Raw genomic sequence first — 16,028 nt, 5'->3', positions numbered from 1 at the left:
CTTCATCCGTTTACCCGTTCATCTGTCCGTTTTAGGCTTCAAACCTAACCCCCTCTTCACTGGCAAAGCCCAAAGGCAGCACCTGATGTGTGAAGCGCACACCAAAGTGTGAATGAGTGCCTCAGCCGGGACTTGAATTGGCTGCTGATGATTTACAAAAAGACATATTTCCATTTGAAAAGGTTTCTTTAAGAGTTGCTTATCATCGCTGCTACTGTGTTTGTGCTCCGTCTGAATGCTCTTTTTACCTAAGGAGTCTCACCAAAGAGAATTCTGAAAGCTCTCTGATTAAAAAACCCTATTTTAAAAATGTGAGCCCAGTTTAGCACTGAGCCTCAAAACAGATCGAGCTAACCAAGTCTGCATGACTTGCTTTCTCGAAATAGGGTGTGAGAAAATGAATGTTTGGTCACATCTAGAGCTTGATTTTAATCCTAAAGACTGTAATTGCCCTCGGTGGCACGTCGGCCTCTTTAGTTTTCACCTGCAGACACTTCTTAGCTGCTTCTAACAGTATAGCTGCTAAAAAAAAAAAAGGGGGACAAAAATAGTGCACTTCCATATTTGGGTGCACGTTTACATGCCATATAAAAGAATACCGCACACTTGTAAACATAATGCAAATAAAGTGCAGACTGTGTTTTTATCACAGTAGTGGAGTTTATTGTCAATAAGGAGTAGGTACATTAAAACCACACACATAGAGACTCACACGCACAGTCGCCCACACAAGCATCCACACACACACATGCGTGCAGCCACACACACCCTGACACACCAGCCCCTTTTCCTGTGGGTTCTGCTTCCTGCATTTTGTAGAGCACGAACAGATGTTTCTGTAGCTCTGAAAGCAGATGATTTGAAATTCACACATCGTATTGAATCTGAACAAGAAGACTGAGTCTCTGTGGATTTGCTTTGCACACCGGAGAACCGAGAAAGAGAGCAAACTTTTTGGAGCACGTGATTTAAAGTGCGCTGTTTCCTCCTGTGCAGCTGAGAAAGAGAAAGCGTGTGAGGGGATGGTTACACTTTTCTTGGCCCTTTTTTTGTTTTTGAACGATGATTGTGGAAACCGATGCGCCGTCAGGTAGTAAAGTCGATGTTGCACTTCATGTTCATGTCATAATCTGCTGCAGGAAAATGATTGATTAAGATGTTTGGAGATTGTGTCGTTTTAGATTGCAGTGACGCAAGTGCCACAGAATCCATTTCTTTAAATAAAATCGTTATATTACTCGACATCATATGCTATGACTAACATAATGCTGTTGGCTCAGCTCCCATGAATCATCCCCACGAGCTCACCTTTGCACGCGTGAATCATCTGCACATTTGTATACTATGTCCGTATGTGCGGCACGGCTTCAGAAATTTGTTGGGACTTAATGACTTGTGCTCTTCTACTAAACTCATCAGCACAAACTTAATCCTGCAGGCTAAATGAGTGAGAGCTAAAAATAGTCCCTGCAGCTACAGTGCCATGCGTAGCAGGATACGGTTGTCTGGTATATAGCAGTGATGGAAGAAGACCGGTGGGGGTGAATGGAGGGATGAAGAACTAGAAAGATGACAAAAGAGGTCTTCATTAAAAGTAGAGTGGTTTTCATTTAAGTGTTTTGAGGTGGGAGTACTGGCATAAACCATCACAGTGTACGCCATATTGGAGTATATTTATGTTCTGATTTATATTTGAACCTTTCGGGAATCATGACTTTCATGGCAGTTCTCAAAAATCTTTGTCTGCGGATCTGACGGGGAAAGGAATAATAAGCTTCCACCGGTAGGCAGGCAGACAAACAGATGGATGCATTCAGTCAGCAGGTACATAGATGATGCAAATAAATAGTCAGGGGAAGCTAATAATGGATCGAGAATTAGATTAGAGACGGAGTGATTAAAAAAACGGGATCCTGCTCTATTGGTAATGCCTTCTGTCCACATGTCCTAATTATACCTAAATGCATTGCCCTGCTTCTCCCTTACTCCTGCTCGGTCTCCTGCTACTAACCCCACACAATGCTTGACAATCTTAACAAAGCTTCCCTGAGGCCCCTTATCTAATAGAGCAGTCTCTACAAGACACACACACAGAGACACACACATATGCATCGCAGCCAGCAGCGAGTTGAGGGGGAAAGATGAGGGAGTAATGGGACAAAGACAAGTTGTCAGATAAATGAGATAAATTAGACACTGAGTGAGGAACGACAGAGAAAGAGAGAGAGCTATTCTTTTCCAACTCTCCCAGGGTTGTTGCTGTGTGTGAGAGCTCTGGTGGGATCTCATTGTTCTTTTTTGTCCTTGTGTGTGTGTCCGTGTCCATCTGCTGCAAGCCACAGTGTGTTTTATCAGGACTGAGGTCTGGTGCTCGAGCAGAAGGACGCATGTGCAAATATATGCACTTGTGTTTAGGAAACACACAAAATCCTGCAAATGCACTCGTGATGGACAGTGTAGCAGATGTTAGTCTTTGTAGGTTTACTGTGAGCATCAGTGTCAAATTTCTTCACTGATTTTTGATATTAAATTCATTTTTTAAGCCTTCATTGATTCAATTTGATGTTTTTTGTCTATGTTAAACCAGGATCAAAGATATATGTCACCCATTGTACATGCGTTGGCATCTTGCCATAGTTACTTGGGGGGGGGGGCTTATATAATGCTGTCATTTATCAGCAGGAGAACAGAGAACTAAAGAGACAGCCAGTTGGAGACCCCAGGCTGCCACAGTGCCCACGCACACAGCATCATGTTTCCACTGCATCACTAGACATTAAATTAGCTTAAATTTGCTTCCTGGAGACGTACTTATTACTGCAAACCCTAAAACTAATCCTTAACCTGGTCTTATCCAGCATCCGACCTTAAAACAAGTCTAGATACTAACATTTGTAAAACTTTACATTGAAGTCATTGTAATAAGCATTAGTTTAATCAGGTTTTCAGATATAAAAATGTCCTATTAGTTAAAACACATGTTTCATTAACACCGTCACTAACACATCATATGAAATGTCATATTTTGAGACAATCATACGCACTTAAAGTGTGTAAGAAGTTGTTCCTCATTTCACCATTTCATGCTATTTTTTAATGGAACTTTTAGTATTTTTGTTTAGATTAGCATATGCATGTGCTATATAGTTATTAGTAGTTAATCACGCTTTTTTAAGCTACTGAATCCAAAGAGCTTACAATACCTTATCATGTTAATCTAAAGAGCTTGAAAAGAAATGTGACTGAAGAAGCTTCTCAGTGGCTTTTCTTTCCAAGCTCCTTAGATTACCACAACCTGGATGACGGAGAGTCTACACAAAATCTTATTGGGGTTATTTTACACTTATTGAGAGTGTGAAAGGGGTTTAATACCTATTACCTTAACAAGGACATTGATAGACATTGGAAGCTGGATGTCGAATATCGCCCTGTACGCCAGAGTTGACCGTGTTCCAGTAGCAGCAGTCGGAAAAACAGGCTCTATTCTGCTTCCTAGCAAGGTGGAGCCATTCATCCATCACTATGAATGCCTGGAGTACAACGCAGTAGCTCTTATTCCTCATTTAAAAAAAAGAAGAAGTAAAAACACAGCTGCAGCACATTAGAGTCTGGTCCGTGCTCTGTGTATGGCTTATTTACTGAATCACAAATACATAACGGGGGTAGTACAGAGCACACGTTTTACACATTTGCTGCTTTTTACGCTTACTTCTTACAGTCTTTAACTTCAAAGTTGAGATTGGTGTGGCTTCACTGGCTTTCCAAGTGTGAAATCTGACCTGAGGGGGCGTTGCAGCTGAAAATTGTGATTCCAACTTCCAAAACGTGAATTATCCTCCTCCTCCACCGTGAGACATTTTCAGCTTCCGGGAGATGGCCAAGCGGGCTGCTCAGGCCAATCACAGCCAGTCTGAAAAGTCAGAAAGTCAAACATTCAGTATATGACAGGCCCTTTTCATCTAAACCCTAATTTGTGTCAGATTCAGAGCTCTGAGCCTCGCCTTTGATGCTACAGTACCGCTCAGGATACAGTCGGCAGGTTTACCCTCATGTGCACTCCACTGAGTGTGTGCCCTCCTGTGAAACCGAAAGGAGACAGAGTTTGGAGGTAAAGAGGAGGGTAGACCTCAGAAAGATGGGCATTTTCGGTAATACCAGGGTTCTCATCATTAGCCTCCCATAAAGACTGATGAGCGTGAGTTGGCATCCTCCTTTCTCCTGTGTGATGAGTCATTAACAGTAAAACATTTTGGAACAGAAAATGAAGCGCACAGCAAGTAGGCCTTGAGCCAAAGACATCCAGAAAATGGACGGATGAGCTTACAGAGACTGTTAGATTTAAACTTCAAGTCATATTGCGCCATATAAAGCTGACTATAGCTACACTGCAAATGTAAATCCACTTTTGGTTCACAGTGGATTGGTAGTACTTACATTGTCTCACTTCATGTGTTTCTAGTGGAGCTGGATGCAGAGCACGCACAGAGAGTCCCCGGGGCGGAGCAAGGAGGGGGCCTGCCACCCCAGGTGAAGGTGAAAGAGAGGCAGAAGTTCTTTGAGGAGGCCTTTCAGCAGGACATGGAGCAGTACCTGTCTACCGGCTACCTGCAGATTGCTGAGAGGCGAGGTGAGGAGGAGGAGCGGTAAGGTCAGACGTTTTCTGATATTAGTTTAGTTTCCTAGCGCTCCGTCGCCTTTAGCGCAAAAGGAAGATGTTGAGGGTTTCAGGTTTCGGTAGTATTGTGTGCTAATTCTTTAAAGGTGAATGCAAAGGCGTGAATAAATTTCTTTACTATCAGCTGAGACCTTCACACTTTAACCGCATACCATGAGATTGAGTCATAATGGCTTTACGTAGCGAGGAGAGCCTGTCACTTAACACACGAGTAGAGTCATTACATTTTAAATGATGCCACCATGATATATAAACGTACTCTGGGATTGTAACAGAATCCCGCTGCGCCTCCATGTATTTGCTGCCAAACGTCTGCTGAAATACCCAAAGCATGTGCAGAAACAGCTCCCCGCACTGAGAGATGTTACAGACTCCACTGGCCAGTGTTTGTAATGTGATTTTTCTTCTTCTTTCCCTCATCTGCCCTCCTCCCCACATCACCCTGGAAATGGCTTAGAGAAGCTTGTGGAGAAGTAAGGACGGAGGGAGAGATGGAGCAAAAGGAAAGAGATTTAAGGAGCATTCACTGAAACTCAAAAGGCTTTTTTATCAGTGCAGTGAGCGGAATAGTCACAGCTCATTATCCGAAGAAGCGTAGCACTGTATTGGCTCTTTTATATTAGTGGTACAAAAAGACTGGACATGTTTATATTTAAAGTGGTTAAAAAAATAAAATAAAAATCACCTGAAACCAACACCTCTCCATGACCAATGAACACACAACTCATAACCCTTAATATAGCTGTAAATCCCTACAGCAGGGCGGCGCTACTGAAGAGCAAAGATACAGCTGGAGACTCCGAGAGCGAAAGGGAGGCTGCAGATGTCATAAGCCGCTGAGCCATCAAAAGCTAGTCCCAAGGGTCTTACACACACACTCACTCACTCACTCACTCACTCACTCACTCACTCTCTGCAATCTCACTGCAGGCAGAGACAGTCCTTCCCAGCAGGAGAACCTTTTAGGCAAGGTCACGGTGGTGCTAAAAGAAGAGCATGTTAGAGGCAGTCACATGGAAACGATGCTATGGAGGCGACTGCGTGGCTGACAAAGCAGATACGGAAGCGCCTGTCCACCGAGGCCCACTGAGCAGTCTTTAGGCAGAATCAGAGCCTGAAACGTGTCACAGAAAGCATCACTGCTGTCCTCACTGAGCAGAGGAGATAAACGTGTTTGTTTCATTTATTCACTTTCTGTGCGTACGCATCAACAGTCACTGTGTATATAAACTTAATGTGCGCGTGCGGACATTCAGGCGAGTTACCCAAGTTGAGGCATCTGAAAAGACGGCGCTCTCCTGTGTCTGTGTGGGATCTTTTTGTGTTTTGTGTTACTATTTAAAGGGCAAGGAGACCTTGGGGCAGTCTCCACGGGAAATAACATTCCCCTTCTGTTTTTTTCCTCTTTCTTTACTCTTTTTTTATTCTGCTCTCCCTCCCTGTGCCGCCCTTCTTCTGCTCTCCTCATTTCTTTGAGGTACGGTAGCCAATGGCGTCTTATCTCACTGCTCTGCAACAACCAGTCATGCTGCTTCTTCCTCATGCTCTCACAACCCCGTCCCCTCATCCTCTTAGTGTACCAACTGGCTGTTTACGACGCATGTGGCACATCACGATGTGGTGGGTGGGGAGGGTGGAGAACCCCCTCCACCCTCCCCACCTGTGCAAGGCGGTGAATCCAGGCTTAGCTGTAGTGTAACAGGAGTTTCCAATCAATCTATGTATTGGTGGACTATTAAAACATTAGACCCATTAAACATTCTGATGTGCTGCCTTGCTGTCAACAACCACACATTTGTGCTTTCATATATAATAAGAACGTCAGCAATCTGAAAGAAGCGCCTCAGGAAATCAGATTTCTCAAGTTTGTCAGCTATCTCTTTAAATCTCTTTCACATGCTTTAAATCACGATGTCTATTTTTAACTTTAAAGCAATATTCAGGCATTTCAGAAGTACTCTTAGCCTTCACGGGAAGAATGTTGTTACTTCAGTTAACGATACCTGCAAATTCAATATGCTGAATTTCCAGGTATTTCCTGTAGGCATGCTTTTGATGTTAAGGTAAACCAAATATGGTTTGTATGCATTATATACAAGCTTATCCACTTTGAATGCCATCCAGCTTGAACATGCCCATTTGCTTCTGCAAGAAAAAAACAATCCCACTGTTGCTGGACTCAGCCCGTGCTGCCACGTTCTGCTGCAGTGTTCGCTAATACCTCATTTACCCTTTGCTGTGTACAGAACCAATAGGCAGCATGTCATCCATGGAGGTGAATGTGGACATGCTGGAGCAGATGGATTTGATGGACATGTCTGACCACGAGGCTCTGGATGTGTTTTTGCACTCTGGAGGAGAGGACAACAGCGCTGCCTCGCCTGTTGCAGGTCGGAAGCCGTGCACACAAAGAATGGCTGTAGCCTGAAGTAAACAGACTGGTTATTGTTATACTGGCTTTTGATTCAGTGCATAAAACTCACTTAATCTTAGCGATAGCGTTCTCAAACTGTGCATTAAAGTACCACCCGGGTTCATCTACAACAAATCACATATCTGCATTTGTATTTGAGACTACGTGGACTGATGTCAGATATATGTTCCCTCATAAAAGCACAGTCCAGATGTTCAACTGTCAGTTGTTTTACCCTAAAAGGACATGAGATATACACTCACTTGAAGATTTATTAGGTACACCTGCTGGTAATGGGTTGGACCCCGTTTGCCTTCAGAGCTGCCTTAACTCTCCGCTGCACAGATTCAGCAAGGTCCTGGAAACATTTCTGGTGTTGTCTTCTGATACCGTAGCCCATCTTCAAGTTTATTATTATTTGAATTACTGTTTCCTTCCTATCAGCTTGAAACAATCCTGACCTCTGCCATCACCAAAGTAGATCAACAACATATTTTCACCCAGAGAACTGCTGCTCACTGGATATTTCCTATTTTTCAGACAATCCTCTGTAAACCCTAGAGATGGTTATTTCAGAAAATCCCAGTAGATCAGCAGTTTGTGAAACACTCAGACCAGCCCATCTGGCACCAACAACCAAAGTAACTTAAATCACATCTCAGGGGAAACTGGCATCATGGATTTGCAGCCAACAAATCTGCAGCACCTGTGTGATGCTGTCATGTCAATATGGACCAAAATCTCAGAGGAATGTTTCCAGTGCCTTGTTGAATCTGTGCTACGAAGAATTTAAAGCATTTCTGAAAGTAAAAGGGGGTCCAACCCTTTGTCAGGTACAAGGTGAGTGCAATTTCCCACCGATCGTCCATCCATTCACTTCCGCTCATCCCAGCTATTGTAGGGCAAGAGGCAGGGTGCACCCTGGACAGGTCGCCAGCCTGTGATTCATAACAAATTCACTGAAGCAGAAATCTGACAAGCACACCACATGATGTAACACACGATGCACCATCAGCATCTGTCCAGATCTGCTGAGGAAACATATTGTTGCAGTCAGTAATCTTCAGCATCTGAGTTCCTCTTCGTCTGATGCTACACTTTCTGTTTACAGTCGATCAGTCCGTTGCAAGTTTGAACTAAAGCTGTGAAGTCATTCCAAAGAAACGAGAGCAGTTGCCTCATTTTATCTGCAGCAGCCCTCGGCCTGAGACAGCAAGTAAATAATAAATAACCATAAATAATAGAATTATTTGGGTTATTTAAGGGAAGTGGGTCCAGTTACGCACAGACTCAGAGACATAGTTATTGTCTGTCCTCCTGCCACCCTATCAAAGTCAACTATTTAATTTCTGTTTATTTAACTGTTATTTAAACTAAGAAGTTCAAAAAATTAAGAACAATTTTTTTAGTTCAAAGTGTGAAGTTACCCACTTCCCCCCTCCTGTCTTTCAGGTCCAGACGTCGAGTCCTTCACCACAGAGATCAGCCTCCAAGTTCCCACCCAGGCTGAGCTACGACACAAGCTCTCTTCATTATCATCCACCTGCACTGACTCCGCCAGCCAGGACACAGAGGCCGGGGAGGAAGACGAGGAGGAAGAGGAGGAGGAGAGTGAGCAAGGAGGAGGAGGGGGGGGCGTTGGGGGATCAGGAGGAGGAGGAAGGAGGAGAAGACCCCCTGTGGTAGTGACCCTGGATGAAGAAGAGGTGCACCCTGACACGGTGCTGGTGGACAGGGCGGAGCGCGAAGATCAGACCAGCAAAGACTGTGAGGAAAGCAGGCCAGAGGTTTGAGGAGAGGCGGAGTGAGACACAAGCACCCAACAGCTGCCAAATCAAACTCAGAACCATATTGGCTTTGTTCTTAATATTCCTCTCATATGTCAGAGAAACATATGATAGAAAGTGCAACCTCAGTGCACTAACTGCCACATGACCTTACCTTGAGAGACGCCAGTTTTCAATTCTAATTGATCTTATAAAACTGTTTGTTTTATTTTTCCTTTTCAGCATAACGTCATCTAACGGCTGAGCGATTCTCCTGTTTCTTTGTTTCTCCTGCTGTATGTCGAGGCCTGTTACTGATTAACGACTGAGTAATGAGGACATAGAAACACACCAAAAATCACCCACACGACCCTTCTGCTATGCTCCATCCTTCACTGCGCTTATAGACTGCAGCGGTCATGTGTTTCCCATTATTGCTTGTGTTGGAGATTAAGCGTGGAGCCTAAAGTACCCCATTTGGCCAAAATAAAGAAGCTAGCTTTTAAAATCTAACTGCAGGTCAGAAATGTGAAGTCAGTTTTTAATCTGTAAAAGAAATGTTGCCATGCAAATTCACCCGCCAAAGATTTTATACTTTATAAAATCCACGTGTGTAAAACCACGGGGATAGCTTTGGTTCTGTTTGCACAGGTTTTCTCATGTATGTGCTCTATGAAACTGTTCTAGGGGTTAAAGCTCTGAAATGAGACTTTCAATTGTGCAATTTCTCTTCCACAATTCATTTTAGTGCAACAAATGCAAAGATGCACTACTCAAAGAAATGAAGGGAATACTCGATCATCACTTGGTATGACACAAAGTCATTTAAACCTCAGCATATCAGTCTTTCCTTTCATTTGAAGCAATGCTGCAAGTGAGTTTTTCTCCAGTCCAGCTCCTCTAGGACTGCAAAATGACCTCCAGCTGAGCTACTCGTGCATGTTTCTCACCAAACTGTCAGAAACAAACTCCACGAGGGCCCGATGTGCTTCAGTGCAGAGCCCGGCACCGTGCAGCTCAAGTATATCCGCCTGAGATCTGCCATCCTGGAGGAGCCGGACTGCTTGTGCAACCTGAACAGGCTGGAGGTACGATCCTCATGCTAGCAGCTGTGATAAGGAGTAAAAAGACAAACTAGAGGATTAGGAGGGATAAGGAGAGAGGATTTTTGTGGTGGTAGTCTTGTTGTTGCCTCTGGTAAACCCGTTATCACTATGATTTGCACCAAAGCAGCTGAAATGGATTCACAATGCTTTCTGCTTCCTAGCTGGACAGACTTATATCACTGAAGTTCAACCGACTATGATGCTCGAACGTTCCCTTAATGTTTTCTTTGAGCAGTGTACTTATTGATCGCTTTTTTCTGAAGAAAAAGGATGAATATTTTATCACTTTCTGAAACTAAAAAGCCAAAAGCATTTCTTTCACTGTTTTTAAAGTCTTCTAGATCACGTCGGATGTAAACTAGTTCAAAATGGTTTTGTGCCATTACCCAGTAGAAACAAAGCTTAATAGCAGGCAGGCACCTGACAGTGGTTTCTGAAACACATTGTATAGCAGACATGTGGGTGGAGATCGGGTACAATGATAACAATGACTTACCACACACACACACACACACACACGACAGTTAACCTTTGCCATTCCTTTGATATGTGATCTCTGGGTGAACTACTTCTGTTGAACGAGGACCAAATCCCTGCTGTGGACAGTGTGCTATGCACCGGACAATATCCAGAAGACTGAACTGCATCCAGACCTCTGTGTCTGCAGTTGTTGACATTTGCCTAAAATTTCTGACTTGTTGCTAATAAACATTTGTCTCCCGGCGTTGTTTAATTTTCATCCGAGTTACAGCAGTAAGAAAAGAAAAGTAAGAAGTCTTGTTTTATAGTCCTACCATTTAACAATGGAAAGCTAACACAGTAAGAGAATAGACAGAGCGTTATTAATAAGGGGAGAAAGGATAATTAAATATTTTATTTTGTGTGAGTTGAATTTCTGTATATTCATTGTTTAAAAAAAAAAAAAAAAAAAAAAGGGTAACTGGAAATTAGGGGAAAGCAATACAAGAGCTCAAAATGACTTTGAGGCTAAAAATGAATGCCTTGGTTTATTGTGAACAGTAAAGAGTCTGTGTCGATACACAACAGTGCGCTTTAACAGGTAACTGTGATGCTCATTTTGAGCCCCATGCAGAGCGTCCATGTGACAGAGGATGCTAGTGATAGGGTGAGGTGGAGGCAGTTGGTGCGCTGTGGTGACCAAAAGGGAGTAGATGAGAGGAGCAGGATTCTGCTGGGAAAGCTTGCAATATGATTCACAGTTCAGAATAATCCTCCTTTGTCTCATACAGGGCCCCATCATGTGCCTGAAACTAGCTTTATCTGATTGGCTGCATGCCACAAACAAAGTCTGGACGGGGGTGTTGAGATGACCATATGACCATCATACAGAGTAAAGACTGAAACTAAAAAAAAATTTAAGTGGCGAAAACAAGTTTCCATAAATTATTTTTTTTCCCTCAGAATTTAAAACAAACACTGCACATAAAGTTCAGTTTAACTTACTGAACCAAAAACCTGAAAAAATTAAGATGATTTAAAAATATTAAAATCTAATTGATTTTCTGTCAATTACCAATAACTGAATAAGTTTTAGGTCACGCTCCTGGGTAGATACTCCCAGAGGTAAGTGAGAAAAGACTGAGGTTATTTCAAAATGCCATCGTCCATCCCAGGGTCATGGGGAGGTTGGAGCCCATCCCTGTTGTAATGGGGTTCGAGGTGGAATATACGCTGGACTGACTGCCAGTCCGTCGCAGGGCTAATGAGTCTCCACATCCCTAAAATATCCATCTAATGTTACAAATCTCTGAACTGTGAATTATGACGCAGTTTGGAGAGTTTCTCCTCGCCATCCAGTCGGAAATCAGCACACCAAGAGACACACGAGCAGGTTGGAAAGAAATGACAGTGAATTGTCAGTAAGTTTTTATTAAACCTTAAGTACAAACTGCAAAAGTAAAAAACAGTCAATTTAACCAACATGAGACTCTCTTTCCGAATGAAGGGAAAGGCCGAGTTACCAAATAAATTAAGTCACCAAAGACCCCACTGTGAGCAAAGTAGTTTATACTGTAGAAAAGGAAGGAAAAAAACAAAGAAAAAAATAACTGAAGGACAAACAAAGAAAATCCCATCTGAATAAAATATATTGTAAGGCCATAAAAACTTGACAACCACTTTTTTTTTTTAAATGTTGAAAACACCCGACTTGGTATGTCATTAAATAGTCCTAAAACAGTTCAGTCTTCTGCAAGGGACAACAACCAACAAACTGGATTATAGGATTTTTTTTCCTTGACAGTCACCACTGGCAAGCTCAGTGCAACATGAGTAGCTACTACATTTTTGTTGAATTTTCAGTAATGAAAATGTAAAAACCCATTTTTTTGTGTGAACATATCATTTTTTTCCCTTTTCTTTAAAAAAGTAAAGCTAAACAAACAAAACTAGATCAGGAGGCCAGGGAGGAGGCGGGGCAGGTAAAGGGGGGGGGGGGGGGGGGGGGGGCAGTCGTTGGCTACTCGATATCTTCTTTCTTAGCGATATAAGCAGCACTTAAAATTTTTATACACATTTACCAGAGCAACCCTGTAAGCGTCAAACTCACATGGATGAAGAAAGGGAAAAACGTAAGGCTTTTTCTTCATCGACCACTCTCCTCTGGAACACTTTCTCTCTTTCTCTGGTCCTTCCTTTCTTTCTTACTCAACCCCAGAAAAAAAGGCTCAAGTATTTAAAGAAATTTACAGGATTATGTACAAAAAAAAAGTTGATGTTTGTTTGCGTTGGGCTTTTTCTCCGCTCTTAAAAAAAGAAAAAAAAAAATCACTAATATATCTGGAAAGGGGAAAAAATAAAAAAAAAATAAAAAAAGACAGTAGAAGAAAGAAAAACTTGGATTTGATATTTCACATTTTACACTCTTTGACTAGTGGCTCTACTTGAGATAACACATTAGATCAACAAAGCTTAAAAAAACCCCAAATAATAATAATAATAATAATATAATATAATATTAATGTTTACTGGTACAGATGAAACAAGAGGACTGGAAGAATGGAATGTTAACACGATTGCACATCTAGAACCAGAAAAGCCCGACGAGCCTTTCTGCCCTGTGGGGGTCGGGGGGCGCGTGAGCTAGCAGAGTGAACCAATAGCAGGCGCCAACCCCCAGATTTTTTTTTTTCCTCCTTTAAAAAGAATTTTGTGTTGTTATACAGTAATTATAACCAACAGCACCAATAAAATGGATCTCCTTGCTAAGTATCAGGCACCATTTCCACTTGCTAGTGAAGAAGGGATCCCTCCATACTACAAGGAAGTGAGGTGACCTTTTCACAGGTCAAGCAGCTGCAGCTCTGCCCCTCTCACGTCCGCCGACGAACAGAAAACAAAAAAGAAAACGTCCACAATGATGACAAAAATAAAAAATATACACAGAAAATTTCTCACGACAAAACAAAACTATCGAAAAAAGAAAGCTAAGATTCATAAACTGAACTTGGGGAAAAAAACAAAAACAAATTGTAGCCAACCAACAGTAAACCAACATCATCTGTCTTTCAAGTTTTTTTTACCTTGCATCTCCAACCCACATTTCATTAAAAAGAAAGAAAAAATAGGCAGGAACTGCATCAAGAATACATTAAAAGTGATTCCTCTTCCTCAAATAAAGGACAGAGAGAAACTTTGGGCAACTACTTGATGTCATTTTCATTTCACAAAATCATGGGAGGGAGGGAGCGGTGGTGAGTGGGGGGAAGGCCGCCTTTTCATTCCTCCTGTGTTCACAGTTGAGGGACATGTGATGTATCAGTATCATGGGTGAGAGGAAGGCAGGAAAGAGTGATGCAAGAAAAAGGTAATTATTGTAACCTCCTATCAGCTGAGGAAGGGTGGAGGTGGAGCTAAAGGGTAAAATGAGGCCTGTCAAGTCTGTGAACATTATACTTAATGCTTTCAATATTGACTCGGAGAGAGAGAGGTGTGTGTGTTCTAAAATCATCCAAAATAAAAACAAATTCTTCTTTCACACTAGTGCAAAAAAGACATCTTGCTTTTCTCTTTTTAGTTCCTTTTCCTTATAACAAGCCTGTCATTACTAAAGGAGAGGAGAATCTCTTGCTTATTAAAGAGATGGAGACTGAGGTCAGGCAAGGGGGGTCTTCAAAGCTCAAAAACAATCTCTAACATCGGGCGGTGAAGAAGGAGCGGTTTGATAGTGATCCTGCTTACTGTGGAAAAACAAAAACACAGGGATTCAGAGAAGTGGAGGGGGTGTGGTGGGATGTGGGCACAGCACACATGGGTGGCAATGTTGAGGCGTCCCGCCTCAGGACACGGCAGCGGCCTTGGGCATGTGGCTGGACGACAGGCGGGCCAGAGACACCTCTACGGTGGCGCGTTTTCGGGGTCCTCGCTTGGCTGGCGATGCTTTGGCAGGGCTTAAGCCGTGGCAGGGGTCCCCTCCTCCGCCACTAACAATGACTCCTCCAGCGTCGATGCTTCCTCCGTTCTTCAACATGGCTCGTCCGCACACCTGGCTCACCAAACTGTTGATTTGCTCCTGTGTGGCAAAAGGAAGCAGAAAAAAGTGAGAAAAAAGGTGGTAATGAAGCAAATGCACACAAATCAAGAGCAGAAGGTAAAATGGAATATGGCAAAGTACAGGTGTGTCTACTGTTAAAAAAACATAAATAAAAATTTGAAAGTCTGATTACACCACAGGTACAACTCAGTATAAACATTTTCAGTAGCGGTGTGAAAAGCTAGCTGATGTCTCCCCCATCTGGACAGAGGGAGAATGGAAGCATAGCAGACCCACACAATGGTAGCTTACCTCATCATATCGATACATCATCTTAAGGCCTCTGCAGGATTTGTGCTTCTCCACATAGCGCAGGGCACACTCCAGACAAAAGACCACATTGTCAGTCTCCCGAACCACCTAAACGGGAAAAAAAGGCTTTTAGTAAAACAAAGAATTTATTTTCTTACTGAAAAGTGGAAATATTGATAAATCTCTATAATGTCTCATACTCATCATGCTTATACTGTTATCTCAGTAGTATTAAGTATGTTTAGTAAGTTACCTTTAACTTACAGAGCAGGAATAATATGTACAAACTGAAAAAAAAAAAAAAAAAAAAAAAAAAAAAAAAAAAAACAGCAACTCCTAGCGCCAATTCACAACAACAGTTGCCTCAAGGCGCTTCGTGCTGGACCCCACAATACTATAGAGAAAACCCCAACAATCAGATGATCCCGTTTGAGCAGCACTTGGCGACGGTGGGAAGGAACAACTCCCTTTTAACAGGAAGAGACCTCTGGCGCAACCAGGCTCAAGGAGGGGCAGCCACCTACCGCGACCGGTTGGGGGTTAGGGGAAAGAAGAGAAAGGAGAGCACAGAGAGGCCATGGAAAATGCACAAGCTACGGGAGAGAGTAGACAAAGGTTAATTAATATGCAAAATTGGCAAACAAATTCATCAGGATTGAAAAAGAGGTCACTGGAAAACAAGTGCATTATGGTCCCTCAGCAGCTTTTAGCAGCATAACTAAGTGATGCTTCAGGATCATCCAATCTGATACTGGACACTTTATGAACCACAGGTAGAGTCGAACTTAAACTCTGGATTTAGAGGGGCACCAATGAAGAGAAGCCAGGATTGGAGAAATACACTCTCTCTTTCCAGTCCCTGTGAGTAGCTTTGCTGTGGCATTTAGAATCACCTAAAGGCTTTTAAGGGAGCTTCTAGAAAAGTCCAATAATAGATGTGTGTTTAATGTGCGAATTAAACGATATATCCCAGTTTAAAAAAAAATTAGTCCAAGATTCTTCTGTGTTTTTGGAAGCCAAGGTAATGCCATCTAAAGTAACTTCATGGCTATAAGAGATTTTAAGGTCAAATACAATAACCTCAGTTTTTTCTTAAGTAGAAATTAAGAAATTACCAAATCTTTTTGAATCATCTGGCTTCATAGATGGATATGACTTGGTATCATCTGCATAACAACAAAAATGTATGCAGTGTTTTCTAATAATACAACCTAAGGGAACCACATATAACGTAAAAAACAAAAACATTTAAAAAAATTTAAAG

General features: G+C 42.3%; 2 protein-coding genes across 6 annotated transcripts in view; one reads left to right on the top strand and one right to left on the bottom strand.

Moving 5' to 3' along the window:
• dtnbp1b (dystrobrevin binding protein 1b) overlaps positions 1–12,384 on the top strand; it is a 28,139-nt gene extending 15,755 nt beyond the window's left edge. Inside the window, exons 2-4 of the mRNA XM_086280121.1 lie at positions 4,460–4,627; positions 6,922–7,065; positions 8,541–12,384. Coding sequence (XP_086136247.1) covers positions 4,460–4,627; positions 6,922–7,065; positions 8,541–8,881 — 653 coding nt within the window. The 3' untranslated portion in view covers positions 8,882–12,384. The remainder of the gene's footprint in view (positions 1–4,459; positions 4,628–6,921; positions 7,066–8,540) is intronic.
• Positions 11,810–16,028, bottom strand: part of jarid2b (jumonji and AT-rich interaction domain containing 2b) — a 106,881-nt gene continuing 102,662 nt past the window's right edge. For all 5 annotated transcript variants that reach the window (XM_086280117.1, XM_086280113.1, XM_086280114.1 and 2 more), the window contains exons 17-18: positions 14,765–14,872; positions 11,810–14,491 (exon numbers count right to left, since the gene is read on the bottom strand). In XM_086280117.1, the coding sequence (XP_086136243.1) occupies positions 14,258–14,491; positions 14,765–14,872 (342 nt within the window). In that variant the 3' untranslated portion in view covers positions 11,810–14,257. The remainder of the gene's footprint in view (positions 14,492–14,764; positions 14,873–16,028) is intronic.

The sequence above is a fragment of the Aulonocara sp. 'chitande type north' Nkhata Bay genome, linkage group LG22 (assembly GCF_057382095.1).
Source record: "Aulonocara sp. 'chitande type north' Nkhata Bay isolate Kocher_YH1m ecotype deep benthic linkage group LG22, A_spYH_male_GT1.1, whole genome shotgun sequence".
Lineage (NCBI taxonomy): Eukaryota > Metazoa > Chordata > Actinopteri > Cichliformes > Cichlidae > Aulonocara > Aulonocara sp. 'chitande type north' Nkhata Bay.
Note: the sequence above shows the minus strand (reverse complement) of the source record. Positions and strands in the feature narration are given on the sequence as shown.